The sequence below is a fragment of the Cynoglossus semilaevis genome, chromosome 16 (assembly GCF_000523025.1).
Source record: "Cynoglossus semilaevis isolate Cse_v1.0 chromosome 16, Cse_v1.0, whole genome shotgun sequence".
NCBI classification, from domain to species: Eukaryota; Metazoa; Chordata; class Actinopteri; order Pleuronectiformes; family Cynoglossidae; genus Cynoglossus; species Cynoglossus semilaevis.
Window position 1 is genome coordinate 14,852,524 of NC_024322.1, and position 24,424 is coordinate 14,876,947.

Sequence of the window (24,424 nt, forward strand, 5' to 3'; positions counted from 1 at the left end):
GACGACCCCACCAGCACCCCTCCCTCTACCTCCCATACACCAATCAGACCATGTACCTTGGTGTCAGTCTGCCAATGAGCACAGACTCTAACCTAGGGTGGCCAGTCAGGGCTCTGCAGGTCCCACTCCTCACATGCTACTTCAGGAGTGTTGGAAAATACGCAGTCAGACTCTACTTCAGCAGGTTTTACGATTACTTTAATGCCCTTTTCTTCTACTTCTTGTGTATTTTGCCTCTTGTTGTGTCGGTAGTTCAGTTTTGTGTCGGAGTGCCTGTGAACTTTTTTCATAGTTTGGTCTGGCTGGACACTGTCAATGTTAGCACAGTTGTGTTTACAGTGGAAACAGAGACAGTCAGAAGTTTTAACACCTTTGTTAATAACAATAACTCTTATAAAGAGTCAATCAGTACACAAATTAAGGTTTTCTATTTTAAAAAAATAGAGAAGATATTTATAAATGTTACCAGGTCACAACAACCATCAACCATCAGTTTAGAGGCTACACTACACACAACAACCGCTTTTGACACTGTAAGTCCCATGTGAATAAATTATGTATCAATACATGTTATGATAATCAGCCCCTGATTGTTTATCTGTATTTAGAATAGTCTACTTTCTGTTACATAAACATTGGACTAGAGTTTGCCTAAACTTTTGTGAAACTTCTAGAGATTTCAATACCCTTTGAGAATTCGACCCAGTAAATTTTGGAACTTTCACCAACTCTCATATAAAGTCAGTGTCGTGTCAGTAGATAGCGACAGGACTTGGTCTGCTACAGCCCTTGGACTGCTATGGATTGCTACTTTGGATCACAACAACAGATTTAACAGCTACATTGGACTTATTTAATATGTTTTAGTTTGAATATTCCAACCCAGGAGTGACATCCAGATATTGGAACATTATGTCTTGTGTTTATACTTTGTGGTCAGTAATGCAGGACATCGCTGGGACACACTCATCATTCATCAATGTGTAGTTTGTATTTTTGTAATAAATAATTACTAGTGACATATGGTTTAATGTTGTATTAGGAAAATTAATCTTTCTCATATTGCTGAAGTTCACATATTGCTGAAGTTCACTGTTGAACAACTGTGCTGTCCTTGATGCACACAGATGTATCATTTTGACTGTTTTGACTCACTCTCCGAGGTCCCATGCTCATCCACGCAGAGCAACATGCCTCGGCCTTGAGTGCTGATTGATTGAGAGTGAGACTGCACGCACTGAACATGCTGAACAATGACTAATAATAGCTTGCTTACTTCAGCACTCTTTGGTACTCTCCTGCAGACTGCCTGTTGATTCTCTCTGTACAACCTGTACCGTGAAACTTCCAATAAATAATAACCAAAAGACAACTCTGGTTTCTCTGGACAAACTTTATTAACAGAAAATTGCCAAAACAATGGGTTTTCTGGATCACACACCAATTATTCTAAAATATTCTAGAACATTCCCCTACATTATTTGTGCTGTGTTAATGACTGTTTAGTGGTCTGTCACACCCATCACTTCGATGCCAACAATAAGTGACATAGTGGAGACATATGTGACCCCTCCAACTGATCCTACTTCATGACCAGCACACATTTTACATGCTGATTGCCTGGAATTTTGCAGAGAGATCCTTTGATTTGTTGTATTGATTTGTTGGCAGCATGAGTGTGTTCCGTCCTGCGAACATTCTCTGTGGTTTCTTCCAACAGCCCAAACACTGAACTGACCATAGGTGAATGTGATTGGTTGTTTTCTTTTTTTTTCATCAATAACTTAACCATCTGTAGTTATGCACAGCTGCTATCTCGGTTATACAAGCAAATAGGGCCCTCTAGTGTCTACTCGCTGCAATAAATCGAATACAATATCACGTTCACACAAATCCATGGTCAATTAAGAATATAATTATATATTTTATTTTATGGTCTGTATTATCATTTTACCACGGGGATACAACGTAATCTTGTATGTTTTTGGACTGTAGAAATCTAAAAACTTATTTTCTAAAACGTCTACAAAAAAGACAATGGATGATATCAAGAGACATAGTTTGAAATGTGTGGCTTTTTTAGTATACAATTAAGAACTTTTCAGCTTACCCTTAATCAGTACGCCATCCACATTTTCACCGCAGCACAGATGGAGTAGCACCCCCTCGCCTCGGCCTTGTCTGTCTTTGCTCTTGTACCAGTCAGGGGAAGCAGCATTCCACGCTGACTGTTCCTAATGTGGAGAAACAAAAACAAGAAACAAAAACAAAACAAAAAATGTCCTCCTAGGTTCTACTTGGCATCTCCATTGTCTACCTGTTGGCAAAGTTGCAGGTTGTATCATGGATTTCCATCATCTGCATCCATAAATGTCATCATCCTCATTTAGCCATAAATAACTTCCTATTTAGTATTCAACAAAAGAAAAAAAATTACAACCAGGTCCAGGTCAAAACAATGTGGGATATGTGATAACAGCAGGGTTAAAAGTAAATTAAACAAAATAATTATAAATTGCATCTCCATTTTTATTAACTGCTTTTATTATGTCACTCTTTTCTGAATAACTTTTGCCTGAGCGATGCCACCATACATTAAATCCTGTAGAGCAAGTAGTGCGGAATAAAACAACAATTTCTCTATAATGGCCTCCGCAAGCTTCACATAGTCACAGAGAATTTCCAATACAATTCTTCTTCTTGGTCAAGGGCGTTTTTCTATGCATGGAGGTGTTGGTGGGACTACATATAGTGGACGGTGAACCTGTGATGGACACATGGCAACTACATTAATAACATTCAGTGACAGCCCCGATACCTGGTCACACCGGCGTCAAGGTTAATACCAGGTACTGCATTTGTCTCATCTTGGTTTGATCTGATATTTGTAGTGTGTACTACATACTAATGCTCGCAACACATCGGAAAAAGTAATCTGCATTGTAGTAGCTTTGTGGCATCTTCTTTTCTGTCAACGCAAACTTCACCTTGTCCTTGTTCCCCGTCACATCCACCGTCTTCAGCATCATTTTGTCTTTTTCATTCTCCACCTCTGTCTTGTCCATTGTGACCTCTGACCACTGAGTCAATTTCAACACATGTCAAGACAGAAGTTTGTTGATCACTTGGGGGGACTTGCAATAATGTCCTCTAGTGCCTCTTTGTGGACTTAAATTCCATAATTTCTTTTTTTCCAGGTTTTAGGACCTTGTTGGCCTTTTTCTTTTGTTCGTGGTGTCGTCACGTGGCCTCCATACCTTTTGTTTGACAACTGCCTTTAGACATTTCCTTTTTTTACATTTCGCCGAGGTTTGTCAGTTTGCTGCAGTGGCAGAATACAACTATAAACGAGCATCATTGCCTTTCTTCCCACAATCATCGTAACCACAACATAACCGCATTGTCCATCCTTTTGGTGTTTTTTTTCTGGTTGCTCTGTGCAGGGGACTGCTGTATACGAGTTGTTCATGTGAAACTTGGCAGTTGCTTTGATGGCCTTGTGTGACATCATGGAATTCTTTTGGTCTGCTCACTTAGTCTTTTTTTGGACTTTGATCCTTTTAAGTAAAGATTTCAAATTGATTAGGTAAATAAATAAAAACTAAATAAAGGCAACATCTGACATTTATCAACCACTACCATCAAACAAACCATCAACATACTGCTTTAACAAACCATTCTGAGCTACATCAGCCATGATGGCCCAGGGTGACAACTTAAGTATAAATGTAATTGCCCAGGAAACAGCCTACCTAGAGCAACAGCTTCAGTGTTGGGGGGGATGCGATCTTAACTGTGGACCGTGTCCTGCACTGGGAGAAACCTTGGTATCCTGCTGCCCTGATGGGTACCACTACAGGAATCTTCCTGCTCATTTATTATCTGGATTTTTCATTGCTGACTGCACTGTCATGTACGTTCATGTTGCTCTGCCTGGCTGAGTACTTGATTCCCTTCTTGACTCTGCTGGTCTTTGGATACAATAACTGGACCACTGTGCATCAGCAGCGTTTCCATGAGATCTGTCGTAACTTGGTGAAGGCCCAGCATTTGGCTGTGAGCAGCTGGAAGTGTCTCTGCACCCTCAGGGAAGAGATGCCCAACATGTTTTTTGCTTCACTTTGTCTTGCCACGTTGCAAGTGGCCAGGATCGGACAAGAAATGAACAACCTTCTCCTCACATACCTCATAGTTACCTTTGTGCTCATGCTGCCAGGTTTGAAACATCGTGGAATCATCAGCCTGTACACCAGCATGGCCAAAAGGGAACTGAACAGGCTGCTCACAGAAAAGGTAGCCGTAAGAAGGCTTCTGGTTTTGTAAAAATGAAGCCACTTTCAGGTTCACCAGCACCCTAGAACCTAAAGCTTTTCTTAATGACATAAAAAGGACATTCGATAAAAATGAATTTGTCAAATGGATTTTAGCACTAGACAAAAAATTATACCAAAACTACAGTCCCATGCTACTTTCACATGAGCCCATAAGCTGTTTACACGTCCCAAAGCGGCCTCAGTCTGAACTGTTGCATTGCAAAGGAAGCACTGCTAATATATAATTAGTGAACTAAATAAATGACATACAGGTAGCAAAATACAAAGCTGGAGAGTGAAATTACATTAGATTTTTTTTTTTTTCCTTGTCAGTACATATTTCAGATGTACCGAAATGTTGAAAAGTAGCCAAGTGCTTAATGACACATTCTTACTGTTGAACCAGGACACGTACTTAGAGTTACAGCAACTGCACATTGTGAGAATGAAAAGGGTTAAAGAAAAATACATCAAACATGAAATTGGTGGCACTTTGTCATATTTATTAAATCCAAGTGTAGACATGTGGTCTTAAAAGAGCATCCAGTATGGGCTGTCTCTAAAAAGGTATGGTAACTGAAGAAAGTCCTACAACTTGAGTCAGCTTCACTCACTATCCTGTCATTTTTCAACCACAAAGAGTGGACAAATTGTTGGAGAATTTAATGCTGCAAGAGCAGAACCAAAACAATTTTAAAAAAGCTAACCTGGTGCTTAATTGACCCAGTTCCCATGATGGTGTGGTCCTTAATGTGCATATAGGAAATAGAGAATGTTTCTTGTGTGCAGGGGGCAATGCAAAACAGGCGCCACTCCTCTTCTGCGGCATTGAGAAAACAGCAACCACTTGGAGATGTTCCGACATTGTCATCACTGGGGGAAAGAAGTGGGGACGGGGTCAATTTTAAATTTTGGCTAATTTTGTCAAATTATGAATGAAAATTAACTGATTATAAATTACACCCTATAACTAACAGAACAGTAAAAGACAGAAATTTATCACTTAATACTTACAAATTTTACAACATCCAGGCCGTCCTTGAAGAAGAGCATGAATGGCGTGATGCCATCCTCACGGTAATCCAGCAGTGCAGTCATGCCGTCAGGGTTTGAGGACTCCCCGATGAAAAACTGTCAGATGCAAAGAAAATGGCATCAGAGACTATGTGAGACTACTCTGAACAACTAAGAATAATCCAGAATATCCTGAACATATAAGGTGATTAGCTCATATGGTACAACATCTTACCTGGTAGTTCATGAAGTTTTCCATGATCATTTTAACTGCTGCTTGTGCATCTTTCATAAATACGTCCACTCTTTTTGGATTTGTTTCTTGGAGCTTGGCTTTGATACTAAAAATGAGGGGGGAAATGTATATTTGCAGAACTTCATGGTCCATCTGACTAAAGGTACAATAAAACAACAGTTTAAAATGTTGAAGAGCCCAACCAAGGATTAAGTCTTACCTCTTCATATAGTCCTTCACGTAAGCTTTGTAGGTCGCCTTTGTGAAGTGAACCTCCACCAGTTTGTGGTTTAGAACGATGTTAATGCCTGAACTGACTGCATCATCGTTGCCCTCTTGTTGCTCTTCAGCTGAAGGGTTGGCACCAATTAAACTATCATCAAAGCCCTCCTTCCTGGTTTCAGTCTGGAAATGTTACATGGAGTAAAATATAAATATAAGAAATGTAAAAGAGTGTTGGAAAAATTTAAATAGAAAATTTAAAATAGGGTAAAAACAAGTTATTGACAAAGACATTTATTTTACTGATCACACAAGACTGCTTAAAAATACATGCAACTCCGTTTTTTAGGACACTAGGGCTGAAACAAACTACTTCTAATTTTCGATTAGTCACTGGTTATTGAAACAATTAGTCAACAGATATTTTGCTTTAAAAAAAGGTAACCCCCTTTTTTTAAAGCAAAATATCTGCATGAACATAAACTGCTCCCAAACATTGGACGTTTTGTTGCATGTTTGAGCCAAACTTGAGGATGGACTTGCCTCTGCCTTTTACTTTACTGAGTGGCCCTTAAACTCCGACAGCTACTACTAAATGTACGCATTCATGACGCTTGTCACTAGAATGGATCCAGAAAACGCACCTCCAGCTATAAAGACAACAACCACCACTCAATTACTCTGTGCCTATTTTACTTGTTGCCCCCTTAAATGACATGCATCAAAAAGTAGTAGGACACAAAATATTTTAACTGACAAGTTTACCGATGATGGAATGAAGCTTAATCTAAGGTTCTTTTCATTTTTTTATTATTTTTCATTTTCATTATACTCTTATACAACTGTAAAAAAATGTTACACAAAATGAGTACATACCAAACCGTGACAGGCACTGGGTTATTTAAGTAGTACACAATTTAACTAATTCCCAATCAAATTGTAAATGCTTATGAGAGAGAATATGTTGTGCTAATACCAAAGCGAGGATCAGAACAGGTCTGTACTTAATTCAAGAAAGCAACGTCAACAAATTCATTCTGAAATTTGCCCTTAAGACATTTGTTTTTTAGAGGACAAAAAAACCTCTTAGCTAACATATATGTCATATATGTCATCTGTTCAGAAACTTTTTCTTTCCAGACAATGTCATGTTTATGTTAGTTCTCCTGGTCAAAAAATATAAAGCATATCCTATAAATACTGATAACCACCCCAACTAACTAAGTTTAGAATGACTCACCTTTCCTTCAACTTCATAGAAGAATCCATCTTGAATTTCACGATACTTGAAGGCATCAGAGAACATCTCATCACCTGATGAAAAAAATAAGGACATTAAAGGCCAAGATCCTGGCTTACTTGTGGTGTTGAAAGATGCAATAACATTTTTCAAATATTAATTCATTTACTCAATCTGGACTTTCAAAATGTAATTTCTTTTAAATTATTACAGCACTGCCTCAATTCGAGTTTACAAACGGCTTCAATAGCACCCCAAGTAGAGGAGGTTACCAACGTAAAGAGTTTCTTACACGCTAACTTTTCCTTTGATGGGGTGTTACACAAAGGACTGTGCGGATGTACAAAGTGCGGATAAACAGATAAAAAGGGACCTCACTCACGTAACTAAAATATAACGGAACAACAGACTTTTAAAACAACTGTACACAGAAGCAACGTAGTTAAAAATCTGACTAGTTTTTTACTAGTTGTCCAAAAAGGTAATTACACTAGAAAAAGTCATGGTAGAGAAGCAGCTAGTTGCTAAATGATACCTACAGGCCACACGAGCATTGCGATAATCTTATAACTGACGCTGCATTTATATTCCGGGCCGCACAGGCCTTTAAAACATCAGGCACAACAGTCTCCGCTTTCATCCAACTTTAGCAGCATCGAAACTGCGACCAAGGCCAAAATTTGTCCGGACTTAGTCATAGCCTGTGGAAAAATGAAAATAAACGACCTGGTCCGCCAACTACGACAGTAACTCTCCTAGCCACATTTTTAAAGTTCAGTCTATTAGTGTGAGGCGACGAGATGTGTTAGCAATAGCATCAGTACCACACGAGTTAGCTGCGATCCGAGGCCTCGGCGTCTACCGCCGTTTCTGCTGTGGCAACTTTATACTACGAAAATAACGCTGATATTCTTCCTCTCCAAAGCCAAAGGCAAGACCGCTTCAAAACACGATAAATTACCGGTAATGATGTCCTGGAAGATGATCATTTTGTCTATTTGGTGCTCACTCTTTCACAGATACCGCAGAGGCCTGTCGTCCCGGCAGCACGAGAGACGGAAAAGACCGATCATCCGCCGAGGTAACGGATTTACACCCCTATTACGTCACTGTGATGTCATCCAAGGATGAGAATTGTCTGAGCTCTCCTGCCAACGTGACAAAGCGGCGACCGAGAGGAATGCAGGTGTTCGTCAGCAATAAGTATTAAATAGATGTGACAACATCATCAAAATATAGTTTGCAAACATTTCAAACTAGCTGTTCCCAATTATTTTCTGCATTGCCGCCCTTTTGTAGATGGGCAGTTGTAGCCAGAGTCGAGGCTTTATTGTCTCTCTGCTGTAAGGACACACACTCAAAAATGTGACAGTTAATGCATAAAGGTATTAATTTAATCAGCAGCCATGTAGCTAGTAATATTATATTTAATTAACAATAACTATCATTTACAATTACCATCTAACATCCATTTTAATTTGACATGAGACTCCACATCCAAAATAATTACATTAGGTTTAAATTAAATCCTAACCACTTTTTTTTAACCTAAATGAGACAAAGGAAACATTTTTTGATGTCTTTATTTTGTTCTGTAGTAGTTTAGACAGAGGCCAACAGCCTTTTAAATCAATGATTCATATTTATAATATTACATTTCAGAATGTTATGTAAATGCATTTTTAAATGATCTGACACGTTTTAAATGCTACAAATGGAGACTAAAAGGATTTTGTCTTTAACCCAACAGTTGTTTTGTTGTCTATCCCTAACTGTAAGCAATTTCCACTTCAAACAGTGCAGATATTCTAAGTTATGACACAAAAAACAGTAACATTAACAGTACAAAGGTGCATACTGTAACAGATGACAATATTTAAGAATGTATATTGCAGGAATTTGAAAAGAAAAGGACAGTTAAAGCAGGAAGTAGAAGAGAAACAGTGATGTAGCTTTGCAAAAGCCATCTACGGTCTGACACCAGAGAAAAGGTGGAGATAGTGTAAAAGCTGTACAGTCTGGATATCATGTCTCCAAACATTTTAATTAAATTCACACCTTAAATAAATCTATGTAATGTATTCAATAATCTACAGTGTATTTAAAAATGTTTACATCCCAAAATACTGTGCATCAGATGTTATGTTATGTTGTCAACAGCATTAGCTTAGGTTGGAAGATGACTCTAAAAACTATTTTTGTTTTTCTTTTCTTTTTACAGACATCTATATCATTTGTGGCCCAGCAGTACAAAAATAGTTCATTATTCATAATACTGAGCTAAAACACTCACAGAACTACACAATAGTTTGTATATGTATATGTAAAGTGCTATAGTTGAGTAAAAATATGTTTTGAAACATGTTGAAGTACAGGACTTTTTTTTAAACACATCAAAGTATAATTGGGTAGTTAGGTTGGGTACAACTTAGAGTTCAATATGCAAACAGACATCACAACATAGTTTCTAGTGTGGACATTCTCCATGTGCTTTCATGCACTAATACAACTATAAAAAAAACTTCCCAATTACTCTTATTAGAAAAACATTATTGCAACTTTTACATGATCCTTATTACGTTTGTTCATATTTAGAAATGTAGTAAAATGGTTGTGGGGATGTGAAAAAGTGTCCCCACAGGGATGATTCTGAACCAAAATTAGGAAACAACTCATTCAACTGTGAGATCTGTGACACTTGTCTGCCATATGATGGTAACTTCAAAGAAAATCATTACCGACATTGCCTTACAGGAACATGGTCACTGATTTGATCCTGGTCCTATTGTTTGTCCCTGACTTTTTTAAATAATTCCAAATCTTTCCTGGTTCACAGGCTGAAAAACACTAGTAAATTATTGTTCTAAAAATCTAGGGTAAAAGAAAGAATTAGAAAATCATGCCTGAAAAACACTACAAATAATTTGTGACAGGAGTCAAACTAGTAACAATGAAGAATGTTAAACAGCTCCCAAGTTCAAGAATGAAGATTAGGTATAAAAGGAGCATTTACCAAACACAACTTCACAAAGCAGGAAAAAAAGAATTCAGACCTGTAAGGCATTGTGGAAGGTTCAGGCTGAAAAGGTTCAAAAACTGAGATCTTTAAATCAATACGAACTGTTCTGAACCTGGCGTCAATTTAAGTCGGACCAGACTTGTCGGGCCTGTTGCAAGTATGAATTTCAAATAAATTTTTCTATGTTTAACTTATAGTTATGTATAAATGATGTTCCTTTTTTCTGATTACCAGAGTCATATTATCCTGAAGATTGTTAGAAAAAAGTAGTAATTACTATAAAAATCAAGTTTCCCTTTTGATATAATCATATTTGTGTCGTAATCCTTTCAGATTTTTCCTTTTGATCACACAAGTGAGCAACAAAAAGAACGTTTGTTTTTTTTTACTGAGATGTTTTTTCTTGTTTCTTTAAAATCAAGTCAACTGCATTCCAGGCAAACACTGCAAAATAATTTAAAAAATCTCAGATATTTCAAAGTAACATAGTGACCTGTTAATGTAACAACGATAACAGGTTCCCTGAAATGTCCAGAGGAGGGCAAAAGCGTTGGCCAACAAGTGAGACGTCATTTCCTGTGTGTAACTGAGGTGAAACACTGACCCCTCCGTCTGCTGTGCTTATGAACTCGACTCTTGCAGGATCTGGATATAACAGGCCTAGAGCAAAGACATGTAGCTTTATGGACGTGAAAGTATAAACATGAAATCATTCTTATCATTCATTTCACTGCATTACACCTTTCAGGAATCAAAGAATAATTAAACAGAAGTACACTGAGCATTAACTGGATGGAAAAAGTAAAAAATAACAAATAAATGTTTGTGTGTGTGCTGCACCTTCAGTGTTGTAAACATGAGTCCCATCTCCCCATGCTGAACGTTTGAATCCATCAGGTCTTCAATTAAACTGATTTCAGCTCCCAAGTTCCTAATCCTATAAAGTGGCCCCGTTAACAAGAAAAAAAGGTTCTCAATCTATGGTGTGTGTGAACCACTGGCAGCACGTTGGCTGAGTCTAGTGGCAGGCAGGGAATTCATTTTTTTCTGGGAGGGTAGAACAGTGAGAGGACTGACCTTGCTCTCAGAACCACATAGAGAAAGAGTGGCAGCAGGTCATCCATGGACCACAGGAAATCATCCGCCACCAAAGGTTTTACTTCCTGGGTCAACTCCTCAAAGGTTTTCTGGATCACCATGAGTTTGTCTGAAGGGGTGAAGGTGGTGCTGCGTGTGCAGAAAGGAAAATCCATAATGGCATATTATATTAATCCCAGTTAATCTCTAGCTAAATCTAGCTAATCTTAATAAACACTAGAGCTGGGTTTCCAAAACTTTTTTTCTGGGCACCCATATTTTAAAAGTCACAAACCTTTGTGACCCAAGACAATAGACGTAAACTCCTGGGAAACATGCGAGACAACCCCAAAAAAAATCTCTTGCAACACACCTGAGGGTCGCGACCCAGTCTTTGCGAAACAATGCACTAGAGGGTTACAATGTTGTATTAATTTAAATAGTCTTAATAATCCGTAGTGTGTTTCCACGAGTTTAACATAATTTTATTAAACAGTGATCGATGGAGTGATCGATTTGAAGGTGTTAGCTCTCGCACACAGTACCTGATTTGCTGGAGTGTCTCCACGGCAGAGACGTAGCAGGCATCTTCACTACTGGATACAATCTGATGTAGAAGAAGAGGAAAACATGTTTTATAAAATGATATTACATGTTGAAAGTGCCACAGGAGAAACAAGTTGACACCAGCTTAAAAAAATAACAAAAAGAAAGAGAGAGAGAGTAGAAGAAAATGACACAAAATTTGACCTGTTTTGTTTCTCCAAAAACTGATATCAACACTGGCCAGAACTTCCTACAAAATGAGAGAAAATCAGGATACAGACAACTAAAAAAAGAAGAGTGTGTGTGGATGTTTGAACAGACTCACTTTTGCACCCCCAAAAAACTGAGCAGTGACTGGTCAGGCTGTCTGTTCAGTTGGAGGACGCATTCCCAGTACTCTTTCTGCTCCTCCTGCAGGCAGTAGAGGGTAAAGAGAGGAGGGTAGAGGCGAGGGAGGAGCAGAGGGAGCAGCAGAGAGGAGCAGCTCACCACCACAACACTGGAGGACAAGAGGCAGGAGGAGAGAAAACTGTATTTGCCATTTCCTAACAGCATCATTAAAATCAATGTTATATTTCTCAGACAGTGTGTGTGCAGTAATACTCACCCCTGCTCTTCTGTGTTGGAGTTGTGTCTACTTTTGGACAGGGAGGCAGGGGGATCTGGTAGGACACCGCCATCTTCTGGTAACCCAGGAAATAGAAACCTAAGGCCAAATGATTTAGATCAGGGGTCAGCGACCCTTTTGAAACAGAGTTACTTCAAGGTCACTCAGTAACATAAAGAGCTACTTGTCTGATACAAACTTCCTGAACAATGTAATAATAAATCAGTTCTGGGACAGACAACAGTAGACACTCTTCTTACCATCGTCTTTGAACCCATTTGAATATCATTGCAAATGGAACTGATTCAAAAGGCACAGTAACAGTACCATTTCTGACCCTCTTGTTGACTAGTTTTATTTTGAGAACACCTTAGGTAGTCCAGGGAGGCTACCAGGTGACCCCATGCACCACGTTGATTACCTCTGATTTAGAATTTCAAAAATGTTAAGTTAAGGTTAAGCTAACTTAATACATCGCACTCACAGCAAAACAACATGTCACTGTCCTCTGAACTCAGGTGTGAAATTCTTAGATAGAGCAGCAATGTTGATTTCAGGTAAAAAAAAATTTTTTAAAAATCATGTGATTGCAGTGAGTGTCAAACTGAATATTGATCACTATTATTGACTGCATGCCTTTCGTACAACAGACTAAATCGTACTCCTTGTTCTTTATAACTCTCTTCAGTATTACTACTGTATTACATTTATTAAAATATTTTTTAATAAATGTCTCTTTCGGTGTTGAGGGTTGCAGAAGTACCGGACAATGTTGAAGTAATGGCTGAGGTAGGCCTGGACTTCTTGGACCGCCTGTCTGAGCAGCCTGCGATTAGACCCCACACCAACGTATGTCATTCTGTATACAGTCACCAACGTCTCCACTAGCCAGCCCAGAGGGTGGATGGGGGTCTCACAGGCCTGACACACACACACACACACACACACACACTCTAATTATGAAACGTCAGCTACATCAACATTTACTGTATATGTAAAAAAAACAACAACAAAGACTTGGTTTTAAGTCGTGGCTCAATGTTTTGTTCTCAGGTTCAATGGGTAAAATGGTGTCGTATTTAGGCCTGTCATCATCTACCATTTCTATTAAGATTGGAACCTATAAACATACAGTATGTGCGACCTGTAAGCCTCTGAAGTCAGATTTTATGCAGAATCTATTTTTAAGTCTTTAGGCATTGAACAATCTGAGAATGTTGTACAGACAAAAAGGTGGGGCCAAACACATCAACATTTCAACTGTTTTTTTTACAAAAAAAGTAAAAACAAAAATAAAAGGTTTTACACATCTTTATTATTATTATGATTAGTTAAATAATCCAGAATGGTCATTTTAATCTGACCAAACTATGTACAGTATGCCAGCATATGGGTAGCATTGACAGTAAAAGAAAAAAAGATCAGATAAAGTACTTTAAATTTGAAATACCTTGATGAGATAGCGTCGTATGTTATTATAGTTTGCAGTAGTGACAGCTTCTGCGTGATGGGGAATCAACTCCAGACACTCCAGAACTTTGCTTTGAGATCTACTGAGGTTTATGCTGCACACACACACACACACACACACACACACACACACACACACACACACACTTAATAGGAAACCACTTAGTAAATATGTCATCTGTTCCCACATTGTTTCGGGTGTGGAGTGCACAGCATTTCCTCCTGGCTTCCACGTTTAACAAATTTGGATTAACTATGACTTAAATGTGAAAAAATTATTAGAAAATTTAGACCTGCGTCGTCGTGCATTTGTTATCGTGACAGCGATGTTCTCCCAGGCTGTCGTCCTCTCTCCTCTTCCGTTTGCATCACAGCCCAGTCGGCGCCAGCATTCACTAAACACAGAGCCCCACCTGTGGCCTGTGTCCGACAAGTACTGACCTGTCCTGCTGTGCGAGCACAAGAAGGGAATTTGTTGAAAAAACAAATATATATAGTTCAGTATCTCCTATTGTTCAGCATCTGCTACCCAGGCCATTGGAAAGTCCCTGTTATGTGAATAATTAAAGGGAAATTTAAGGTATTTAAAGTAAGACTTCGTGCCCTAACTTTTTGTATTATTGTATTATATTACTAATTTGACATCCTTCCTAACATATACAGTTAATGCAGGTGAGCTGCTTCACTTGCAGCCAATCAAAATGGGACGCAGCTCTGTTTATATCAAAGGTTTTGATATCCTGTGTCACATTTGCGCACATTATTTAATTGATTTAAATGAAACTTCAGCACTGGTGCACTGTCTTACAACAGGCGGTTCCTGTCTTTGTTGTCAGGTTCATCCACAGCTGGTTTACTATATGTCGCAACCACTTTCAGCCCTGTGTTCCACTCTCCACTGAACAGGCCGTCTAGACAATCCCCGTTCACAAGAGACAGTACACCCTGAAGTGTAGAGGAGGTGTGGGAGCAGAGAAACATAAACAGAGAAACACACAGAGAAAATGACCAGTAGTTTAACATGATAACAAAACTATTAATATTCAGATATGTGTCGAGCACATGGATCAAAAGATAGAGAAAAAACCTTTCCGTTGACTGTCCAGTCATCAGAAAACTCCCCGTGGAAAACAGTATCGTCATCACAAACCAAAAGCCCAACACCCTGAAAGAACAACAAAGAAAATTTAACATTAATATTTACCATATGTACAATTATTATTTCAATTAGAGATGTCTGATAATAAAAATAAATACATTTTGTACAGACAATGTTAATTTGTGGAATGCCTAAAGTAGGTAATGTGATAATTCCACGACAGGAGATATGTGCTGTGACCTAAAAATAGTTGTGGGGAAAAAGGCCTGCATATATTGGTATCAGTTGATATCAGTAGTGGCGCTTTGGCCCACAGGTAGTCGTTGGTGTGGAACCCCAGAGTTCACCTCCTGGGCAAGATCGAACCCTAGTTAGGGCGGTTGGTACCTTCCAGTGGACTCACCACCTGCAGGAAGGTGGGTTGATACGGTACAGTGTGATTTGAGTGGCGACTGCTGACCCCGCGACCCGGCAACGGATAAGCGGATGAAAATGGATGTATGGAGTTGATATCAAAATCAGGAATTAAATGTTTGGACAATATAGTGGGAAACATAGTTCATATCATACATCCCTAATTTCAATATTCTACATGTCAAAGTAGATGTGAACAATAACGTCAACTAAGTAACAACAGTCAAAACATAATTAACCACAATCTTGGGAGAAACACATTTATCATAATAGAGCCGTGACTGTGGAAAATGTCATGGATTAAAAATACTGTAACAAAACTTTTCAACTACTACAGAAAAAAAAGATTTAAAGCATGAGCAAAAGTCACTCAAGTGAACAACAACATTGGCAACACAAAGTATTTCCACTCATGTGAGTACATGAAAAAAAGGAAGGCCAGCTTGTTGATAGCAGAGGCCAGAAAAATGTTATTCACACATCCAAAAGTTAACACACGTGAGTGACATCACATCATTGTACCCACTTGTTACAATGACAATACAGACTATTCTATTCTATCAATAGATCAGTTCTTATGACCAGAGGACCCAGGGTTGAGTCCCATTATGGCAGTAAAGCTGTGTCAGATGCTGGAAATGACAGGAACATTGGTTTAGGACGGGGACACCACATGACCCCCCCGACAACAAGTGATGTCAGACGAACTCACGCTCATCTTGTTCTCTTTAAAGGTCCCTTCAAAGTAGATCCCACACTGAGTGACGACCACAGCACTGCCGTGCCGCTGGTCATCCAGCCACAGCCCCATGTATTTCTCACCTCTGGGAAAAACAATTGTTTAATGTTGAATAAAGTTTCCCTCTAAAAATAAAATTACACAGAAAAAAGATCTTAGAAAAAGAATGAACCTGTGAAACATTTAAAAAAATCAATTTCCATTTGAGGTACAAATATATAATCAATGTATTTACTGATCAAATTTGTGACACAAACGTATTTCAAGTGAAAAATTTGTCATTTCAAAAACCTGCTATTTAAACACATTTAAATAATGATTTGTTTTGTGAACACAGGAGTAATCAGACCTGGTGATGTCATCATACACTCCATATCCTGTCTTCCTGTCCTGGACCCATTCTCCAATGAAGACACTAGCTGAAGTCCTGGTCTGTTTACCAGAGCTCAGCATGCCATAACCATGTCGCTGTCCGTCACAGAAACAGCCCTCGTACACCTCACCACTGGCGTATCTGAGGGATTGAGCAGAGCTACATCTGAAGACAGAGGTCTAAAATGTAAACAGGTGACTTTGGTGGAAATCAAGTCAAACCAAGTTCTAAACAGATCACATATGACAGTGTTCTTACCTGTATTTGCCAAAACCATGAATCCTGCCCTCTCGCCACTGTCCTTGGTAAATGTCTGGTTGATTCTGTTCCTTATTAGGTATAACAACCTCCCCGTAACTAAAAAAAAAACCAGCAATACTCAAACATCAGTGCAACCTTACTGATTGCTGATGACAAAGCCACAAAATCAACATGTTATTTAAAAGAGAGAAGTTTTCTATCCAAGCCAACATTTACAGACATTGTTCCATTTTGGGTCAATAATCAATTTCTGAATATGACATAACAGATGCACACATACTGACCCATCCTCCAGTCCATTCTTGAAGTTTCCAGTGTAAGTCTGTCCATTTGGCCACTTCATAATTCCCCTGTAAAAGAAAACAAAAAATCAATTAATCAGTACATGTCATGTTCCAGGTGGACAGAATAGTTTAATTAGGTTCATATTCACTGCTAGACAAGAGTTCAGTACATTTACAACATAGAAACATGAGTGGTTTGAAAGTGAACTGATTAGAAGGTCCTGACCCAAACCTGGAGCTGCTTCTACACCTCATTACTAATTCAGTCCAGAAATTTGATTTTGGTACTCAGCCAACAAAACTAAAGGTTGCTGTCAAAAACAAATAAACTAATGATGGACGTTTAACGCACACACCCAAAGGCAAACGTCACCTCGGCACACACACACCAAAGTTAGGATTACATCACATGAGCATAAACACATTTACAGACAAACACAAAACACTCATCTTAACACAGTGGTTCTCAACCTTGTTTGAATCATTACCCCATTTCAACAATGCAAATTTCTGGCGACCTAGAGACATTTTTACACATGCAGCAGCTCAGACATTTGTATCTCCTGCATTGTATTTTTTTTATATATATATGTTTTATTTATAACTTTTTAATATATAGAAACAGGGTAGGAAACACAAACAGATAAAACAAAATCAAAATAAAGAATTACAATGAACAAGTGTACATGAGCAAAGCTGCTCATTACAATTAATATACAGTATAGGTATATAAAATAATAAAACAAAAAAAAGAAAGAGCAAAAGAAAGATCCTGCTCAAAAATAATACATACTTTGTTATACAAACTGGACCAGTCAGCTATAAATCAAGCATTTTAAAGTTACATTGGCGGAAAGTGAGCGATTACTTTTATGCTATTCTTGATAGATATAGTAAGAAAGGTGGCCACATCTTATCGAAAGTTGCAGAGCTGAGAGAAACACTGTATCGAATCCTTTCTATATGTAGTAGGCTGGTGACCTCAGAGAGCCAGGCCTTAAAAGAAGGCGTGGCGTCACTTTTTCACAGAGATAAGATGTTCATTTTTGCAATGATCATAATGTATAGTTTTACGGTGCATGTCGGTGAGCATAGAGAGGTGTTGGGAGCAACCCAGGATTGCAGTGCGTGAATCTGGAGGAATATTGCATTTATATACCTCAGAGAAGCATTTAAAAATATCAGACCAAAACTGGTTTATCGTGGGACAATGCCAAAAGAGAGAGAGAGAGTTCCCTCAGCTGATTTGCATTTCGAGCAGATTGGGGATACAGATGGGAAGAAAGAATGAAGTTTAGTACATGAGTAGTGCAACCTATGGATAACTTTAAATTGAATGAGTTGATGTCTAGAATTTAATGAGCATTTGTGAACATCAGCAAGGTAAGTTTTCCAATCCACATCAGATATTGGCAAGGCTAAATCTTTTTCCCACTTTAATATGTTGGGAAGAGGCCGGTTTAAGTGAGTTGAAGATGTCAACAAATTGTGAGGCAAGTCTCTTGGAGTCAGGAGGTTGATTCAAAAGTGTGTACAGCTCACGTTTTTACGGATGAAATCTTTGACTTGTAGGTAACGAAAGAAGTGTGTTTTTGGCAGTGAGTGAAAAATTCTCCTTCAGTTGAGTGAAAGTAGCCAAAGTCTTATTGAGATATAGGTCCCCGATGGTAATGATACCCCTATTTGCCCAAAGCACAAATGTGTTGTCAGACAGTGAGAGGGCAAAGTTATGGTTTCTGTGGAGTGTGTTGTAGGTGGTGATCCCAGGTAGGTTGAATGACTTCTTGATACCAGATTTTCAAAGAGTTTGCAATTATGAAATTGTTCTTGGCAATGGATTTTAGGGGCTGCGGTGGAGAGAAGAGAAAGGCAGGTAAGGAACTAACAGGAAGCCTTTGTTCAATAACAAGCCATGATGGGGTCCTGCATTGTATTTTAACTTGATGTGTGTGGGGCTTTTAATCATAATTTTAAAAATAACAATAATTATCTAATAATTATTAGTTGAAAAATATTTTTCTCAGTAATTTTTTTATTATTAATTATTAGACATTTCAGCCGACCCATTTGAATTCCAAGAAACCCCAAGGTTGAAAAACACTGGTGTAACAGCTACTTTACGTCAACATCTGGTCCTGTAGCACAAACCTGAAAGACACCACACTCTTGCTCTTACCTGCCATGAACTCGTCCTGCCAGCCAGCCCCCGATGTAGCGGGCCTCTTTAAAGCGACCCTCTCCACTGAATGTGTAGGACGCAGTGCGAGACACACCCATCATACCAGGTGACGATCCCTGGGCTCCACCACCCAGCACCTGATCCACTGCCTGGTTTAGAGCTCTCAACCACTTGTTCTGCACAAAGACAAAACATGACATTTCTGATGGTTTCAGTGGTTTCAACTGGGAGTAAATATATAAATCAAACTTGAAACTTACCTTCTCCTGTGGTGACGAGGCCACAATAGTGAAACTCTCCTCTGGACATGTAATTTTTATAGCGTGGCTATGAATAGACAAAAAGACAATGTGTAACTATCTGAGTAGAAGTGATGCTGACAAATACTGAACTAATCATTTTTTTACAAAAAAAATGTATTTCTTAAATTTCATGTAAACTCAATTCAATATTTTTTTGATGCAAAGATCACCAACACTGATGAGCCGACACAGCATCAGTCATTAAGTCAGTTAATAAGAAATGTGGCTGGGTGATGATCTTTCCGTCAGCTGGTAGTTTATTCAATGATGTGGATTAAAACAGGTAAACTCACAGTCCACTGCTGTCGTCAGTAACTGGTTTCACCCACAAACAAGTCAGTGGAGAGATGTGATGTGTCGAAAACTAGGGAGAAAAAAAGGAAGAAAAAAAAAGCACAAAAAAAATCTTTTTTTTTTGTCACTGTACAAATACAAAGACAATAAAGTCTTCTGTATTTAAACCCTCCAGAAAACTCCACAGCCCTGGCAGTGCTGGGAATCAAACCATCAATCCTCAGAACACATAACCTTCACTTCAAACACTAGAGAGGAACTTGGCTTGTATTTCTGCAGCACAGAGCTACATTTGATTGTACATCTCTACATCAATAAATACACAGAGTAAATTCATTATTTTAATAGAGATACATTTGATGTGGTCTGTCACAAGAACTGTATTTCCTGGACAAAATACAGTGGTTCCATCAAGGAAAAATTAGGATCATTGTTCAGTCTAAACTCACCATATGTGTGATAGTATTTGGGTTTGTTTGCATACAGATAAGTGATTTTACAGAGCCATTGTCATTGTTTTCATGATGAGAATACCTGAGCTGTATCCACTATTTCATGAATATATCACGTATTAGTAATTATTTTTCCAAAACTAAATTCACCTCAACCCTAACCTTAACAAGTCTCTTACTGTGAAAATTGTTAATATAGACGGAAAATATCTTTAATGAAGAAGTTTAAGTTTACCTAAATAACAGATGGGTAAAAACCCTAATACATTCTACATTTCATTACAAAGAAAATAATAGTTTCACAACTTTTGTTGACACAACAGCCCACAACCATCAGCATTGAACTGTGAGTTAGTGTTCAGCAGCAAGCAGGTTTACCCTGGACAAAACACACAGGACCTGAACCTGTCGACTGCTGTGGTCTGTGTACATCAGTGACTGTGATTTCTCCTTGTCATCTTTTCAGATCACTGTATTTAAACTAATAAAACAGTGGAGGTTATTAATCTCTGGAATAACAGCTTTGAGGCCTGTTAACTATGATGTCTGTGATAACATCTAGTTTCAAAGGTGGTGGACAAAATCCCACTTAACACACACACACACACACCCCTCCTCCCCCCTCCCTCTCTCGGCTAGCAGTTACTACAGGACAGTAACAGCCAACAAAACAACATGCAGAAAATAAATGGATTTTAACACAGAACATCTTGAATCTGGGAGAAATTAAAAAATAAAAAATAAAGGGTATGATTTAATGCAAGTTCACTCTATTATCTATTATCTGATAATAAAAATAAATAGCTGCAAATTCCTGCAGACCAAACTGAAGTGTCTTTTACAAGAACTACTAATAATAAGGGGGTTCATGAGGGTGGGGCAGATCTAAAACATACAGTGTTCTGTGTTAATATTCACTTATTTACATTCTCAAACCACATGATCCTCTTGAGGGGTGTGAGTACTGAGCGGAGGCCAGCCCACCTGTGCTACTGCAGCACAAAGCTCAAGGCACACAAAGTTCATTTGTCGTTGAGAAGTGATGCTGATTTCAACTGGTGTCAGAAATACTTACAAAAGTCTGAGAGGGAATGGCACCCTGAGTGAATGAGAGACAGAAACGTTTATACATTTAGCCCAAAGACAATCCATCCATGTCCAGGAGTAGCGGCTCCTCAACATAGACACACAGATACAAGAGGAGCTGCACTCACGTTCCATTAATAAATACAGAGAATTAACACTGATTTGGGAAAATCAAACACACGTGTTAACTGTCTTCTATCTGTAGCTATTGTTCACTAACCTTCAGGCAATCGTTTTTAAATGATGTGGAAAATGCAGTAGTGGTCAAGTACAAATTCAAATGAACTGTCCCTGAAAGATGTCACTGGTGCATACCATTTGCAGTCTGGCTGCTCTGTGGCATGACACAGGGCCACAACCCATATGTTGGTTTGTGTTTTTTATTAAAATGGAAGGTGTACTGTTTCCTTTAATCTGATGATGTAATCTCTACAATATTGTGAAATGAAATATTGTGATATTTCAGTGTATCAGTATTTTCTTTAGGGAGGGAGGGTGGGGGGATTGTCTTTGCACAGATTAGGGGTCAAAGGAAAGAGGTTTTCTTTCATGTACTGACCATTTATTAGGTTTAACTTTGAGTCTGTGTAAATAAAATTAATTTGAATTTGATTAACCGTTTAATAAGAACTTGGTATAAAACAACCACTGTTTAGTAAAGTTTATCCAAGGCTGCCAGTATAGGAAAAAATTTCCAACATGTGCGAGCAAACTTGTATAAGGAGTACAGAGTGTATGCCAGTACCTGCGTGTGTACCAGTGCATCATTGAAGAGTATGAACCAGTGGTTGGAGAAGCGCCTGGCGTTCTGCAGGGTGAGTGATCTGTTGCTGCTTTCACACACAACGCGGCGCTGCGGGAGACGCAGCTCCTCCTGAAAAACAAACAGAATCAGCTGCTCCATAAAACCTCACACACTGTGGAAAACAACTGCATTTACAGAAAATCCTGCCCCGTTAAAAGACAGTCATTAAAACAGACTCCTCCAGACAACAGACTTTACACTGCTCTGAAATAAAAAAAACTAAAACACAAATGGTAAAAACTTTTGTAGTTTAATTAGTTATTTCTGTTGTTCAACATTTACAACTAAAAACTCCAATAGACTTGACTTAAAACACTAATTTCTACAGAACTGCTATTCCAATGAAACTGTCAAGGATATAAATTTGGTGCATTTTTACCACTGCAGCTCAAAACAAGAAGGTTATAAACTGAAAATTAATTTGCCTTTGGGAACCGGATTTTCTTTGATCAAGTATATTTTCATGGAATGAGGCATCTAAAAAAACATTTTCCAAACTGCTCAGAAAATATTCCACCGGGGAAATAAAGAAGCCCATAATGTGAAAGTTTTTCTTCTGACTCACCAACAACATTTACGTACTAATTCTGGTGCTGCATCTCTGTTATTAGCATTTTGCACTCAGTTGAGCAAATATAGAACGGGTCAATTTGATCTAACCATAAGCCAATTATTCAGTTTTGGCCGATATTCGGTCGATAACCAATCCGTGGATCCCCAGATAACATCAAGACAACGTTGCTTGTGAGCTCACAGTATATTTTCCCGAGTGGCTTTTCCAGAAGAGGAATGTGGTTTCAGCTTCTTTCTTCTTCTTCATTAGGAACAAAGACAGGGACTCGTACTGAACGCTGGCCTGATGCAGAGACTCGTACTCTGTTGTTAACTAGGAGAGAAAAAAAAGACAAGACAGTCACGTTTGAGTGTATGTGTGTACACACAGAGGAGAGTGTGTGGTGTCAGCTTAGAAACTAGTCAGATTAATTAATCCATCATGGAAAGTACAGAACGTTGAAGACGGTGGCAGGAAGAGGACAAGGAAGAAGAGTGAGAAGCAAAAGTGGAAAGATGAAGTCATGTCCTCACCACATCGTAGCATGCAGCCAGTTTAAGCAAGAGTCGGTTGTACTGTCGGGGCTGCTGCAGAGGCCAGTACAGCAGTGTAACTAGATCAACATCACCAGTGGCAGACTGGTCCGGAACACACAGCCTGGCAAGTGTGGTCTGCTTAGAACCCAACACCTCACTGAAATAAAAAAAGAGTTTTAATCCTCTGCTGACCTTTGACCTTTTCTGGCTGAATTCATTTTTGTCTTTAGCCATAGAATATATTGAAGAATAAAAAGGTCTTACAGTGAGAGTTTGTGAAGTAACTGGAATCCATTCATCACCTGAAAGTTACCCAATGCAGAACAGTACCTGCCAAAAAAGAGGGGAGGAGTGTGGTGAAAACTGAGAGATGGTCATTTTCAAAAACGAAACTAAAAAATATGAGTTACTACAAATTCCTACTCCTTGTAAACTTCTAGAAATTCATCGATGTGTGTCAGATGAAGGAGGGAAGTGATGTCATGGCTCTGCACATCATGGAGGAAATAGCTCAGTAAGGTGGAGTGACGACCAATCAGAATGCTCAGACGATTAAAAGTCTCACAAAGAGAGATGAAGAGATGAGTCCACAGTTCACCTAAGGACGAGCATGAAGTCTCTGTAAAGGAGACGAAAACACACAGCTCTTTGTGTTGGACACAATTTTCATTTTTTTTAATTAGACTTATTAAATAATTAATTTCTAATTTGGGCTATGACTTGATAATAATCTAATCAGATTTCTTTATTTTATTTCAGCAGGTCACTGGGTTCTCAATTGTTTCTCTGAATGTTAAATATTAATCATATAATGTGATTCATCAGGACCCCGCGCCGGTGGTTTGGATACGCATATCTTTGATAGTGGTGCTTCTACTGGTAACTAATGATGTCACTGCCTTCAAATAGATTCACAATTAGTGGTGCTAACAAAAAACAAAAAACAAAGAAGAAGCGTGTTTCAGAAGAGGTGTTACCCTTGTTGCGCGTGGGCGTGAGCAGAAGGCTCCTGATGTCACTCAACCAACAATAGAATCGTCTTTCTCTGGACGCTAGCTCGTGGATAGTGGAGATGAAGCCCATGACGTTCTGGTCTGCCAGTACTGCACAGTTCTGACCACCACAGCACACGGTGCTAAAATAACTCATCTGCTGACACAGAACCACATTAAGGATGTTAGTTGATGATTCACTGTAATGAAGAGTTAATCAGTTTTATAGTGCATTTAAATGTAACATAAACAGTGACATAAAATATTCTTCATTTTTACTGTGGAGGGTATTCAGCCTCAGCAGAGAAACTA

At 38.6% G+C, this 24,424-nt stretch overlaps 2 protein-coding genes, 1 long non-coding RNA gene and 1 pseudogene across 15 annotated transcripts in view; 2 read left to right on the plus strand and 2 right to left on the minus strand.

Moving 5' to 3' along the window:
• Window positions 1-4,989, plus strand: LOC107989798 (ADP-ribosylation factor-like protein 6-interacting protein 1 pseudogene; annotated as a pseudogene).
• Window positions 4,796-8,137, minus strand: tpt1 (tumor protein, translationally-controlled 1). Its single transcript, XM_008328879.3, has 6 exons — window positions 7,986-8,137; window positions 7,025-7,098; window positions 5,783-5,967; window positions 5,563-5,668; window positions 5,328-5,444; window positions 4,796-5,186 (listed from the first exon to the last, which is right to left on the minus strand). Exons 1-6 carry the CDS (start codon window positions 8,011-8,013, stop codon window positions 5,184-5,186), a joined length of 513 nt encoding a protein of 170 aa, XP_008327101.1. The 5' UTR covers window positions 8,014-8,137; the 3' UTR covers window positions 4,796-5,183.
• Window positions 8,125-9,440, plus strand: LOC112488358 (uncharacterized). Its single transcript, XR_003052333.1, has 2 exons — window positions 8,125-8,210; window positions 9,246-9,440. It is a non-coding gene; the product is annotated as an uncharacterized LOC112488358 (long non-coding RNA).
• Window positions 8,592-24,424, minus strand: part of LOC103392298 (alsin-like) — a 21,872-nt gene continuing 6,039 nt past the window's right edge. For 3 of the 13 annotated variants that reach the window (XM_025064130.1, XM_025064141.1, XM_025064140.1), the window contains 24 exons: window positions 24,098-24,269; window positions 23,544-23,739; window positions 23,385-23,450; window positions 23,118-23,277; window positions 22,786-22,917; window positions 21,972-22,100; window positions 21,216-21,239; window positions 19,688-19,758; window positions 19,353-19,419; window positions 19,090-19,268; window positions 16,914-16,979; window positions 16,627-16,725; window positions 16,345-16,533; window positions 14,552-14,908; window positions 14,037-14,192; window positions 13,724-13,838; window positions 13,037-13,194; window positions 12,274-12,372; window positions 11,992-12,195; window positions 11,871-11,916; window positions 11,666-11,727; window positions 11,121-11,270; window positions 10,884-10,980; window positions 8,592-10,703 (listed from right to left, as the gene is read on the minus strand). In XM_025064130.1, the coding sequence (XP_024919898.1) occupies window positions 10,665-10,703; window positions 10,884-10,980; window positions 11,121-11,270; window positions 11,666-11,727; window positions 11,871-11,916; window positions 11,992-12,195; window positions 12,274-12,372; window positions 13,037-13,194; window positions 13,724-13,838; window positions 14,037-14,192; window positions 14,552-14,908; window positions 16,345-16,533; window positions 16,627-16,725; window positions 16,914-16,979; window positions 19,090-19,268; window positions 19,353-19,419; window positions 19,688-19,758; window positions 21,216-21,239; window positions 21,972-22,100; window positions 22,786-22,917; window positions 23,118-23,277; window positions 23,385-23,450; window positions 23,544-23,739; window positions 24,098-24,269 (3,033 nt within the window). In that variant the 3' untranslated portion in view covers window positions 8,592-10,664. Of the gene's footprint in view, window positions 10,704-10,883; window positions 10,981-11,120; window positions 11,271-11,665; window positions 11,728-11,870; window positions 11,917-11,991; window positions 12,196-12,273; window positions 12,373-13,036; window positions 13,195-13,723; window positions 13,839-14,036; window positions 14,193-14,551; window positions 14,909-15,968; window positions 16,081-16,344; window positions 16,534-16,626; window positions 16,726-16,913; window positions 16,980-19,089; window positions 19,269-19,352; window positions 19,420-19,687; window positions 19,759-21,215; window positions 21,240-21,971; window positions 22,101-22,785; window positions 22,918-23,117; window positions 23,278-23,384; window positions 23,451-23,543; window positions 23,740-24,097; window positions 24,270-24,424 lie in introns of all 13 variants that reach the window. The other 10 variants (XM_025064135.1, XM_017039936.2, XM_017039941.2 and 7 more) reach the window with 10 other exon arrangements.

Bases quoted from the DNA above. Each gene is read 5' to 3' on its own strand.
- tpt1 (XM_008328879.3), bottom strand. From the start codon at position 8,013: ATGATCATCTTCCAGGACATCATTACCG. The intron at 7,099-7,985 runs GTAATTTATCGT...TTTTTTCATCAG, and splicing joins CTTCCAGGACATCATTACCG to GTGATGAGATGTTCTCTGAT. The intron at 5,968-7,024 runs GTGAGTCATTCT...TAACATTTCCAG, and splicing joins TCTATGAAGTTGAAGGAAAG to ACTGAAACCAGGAAGGAGGG.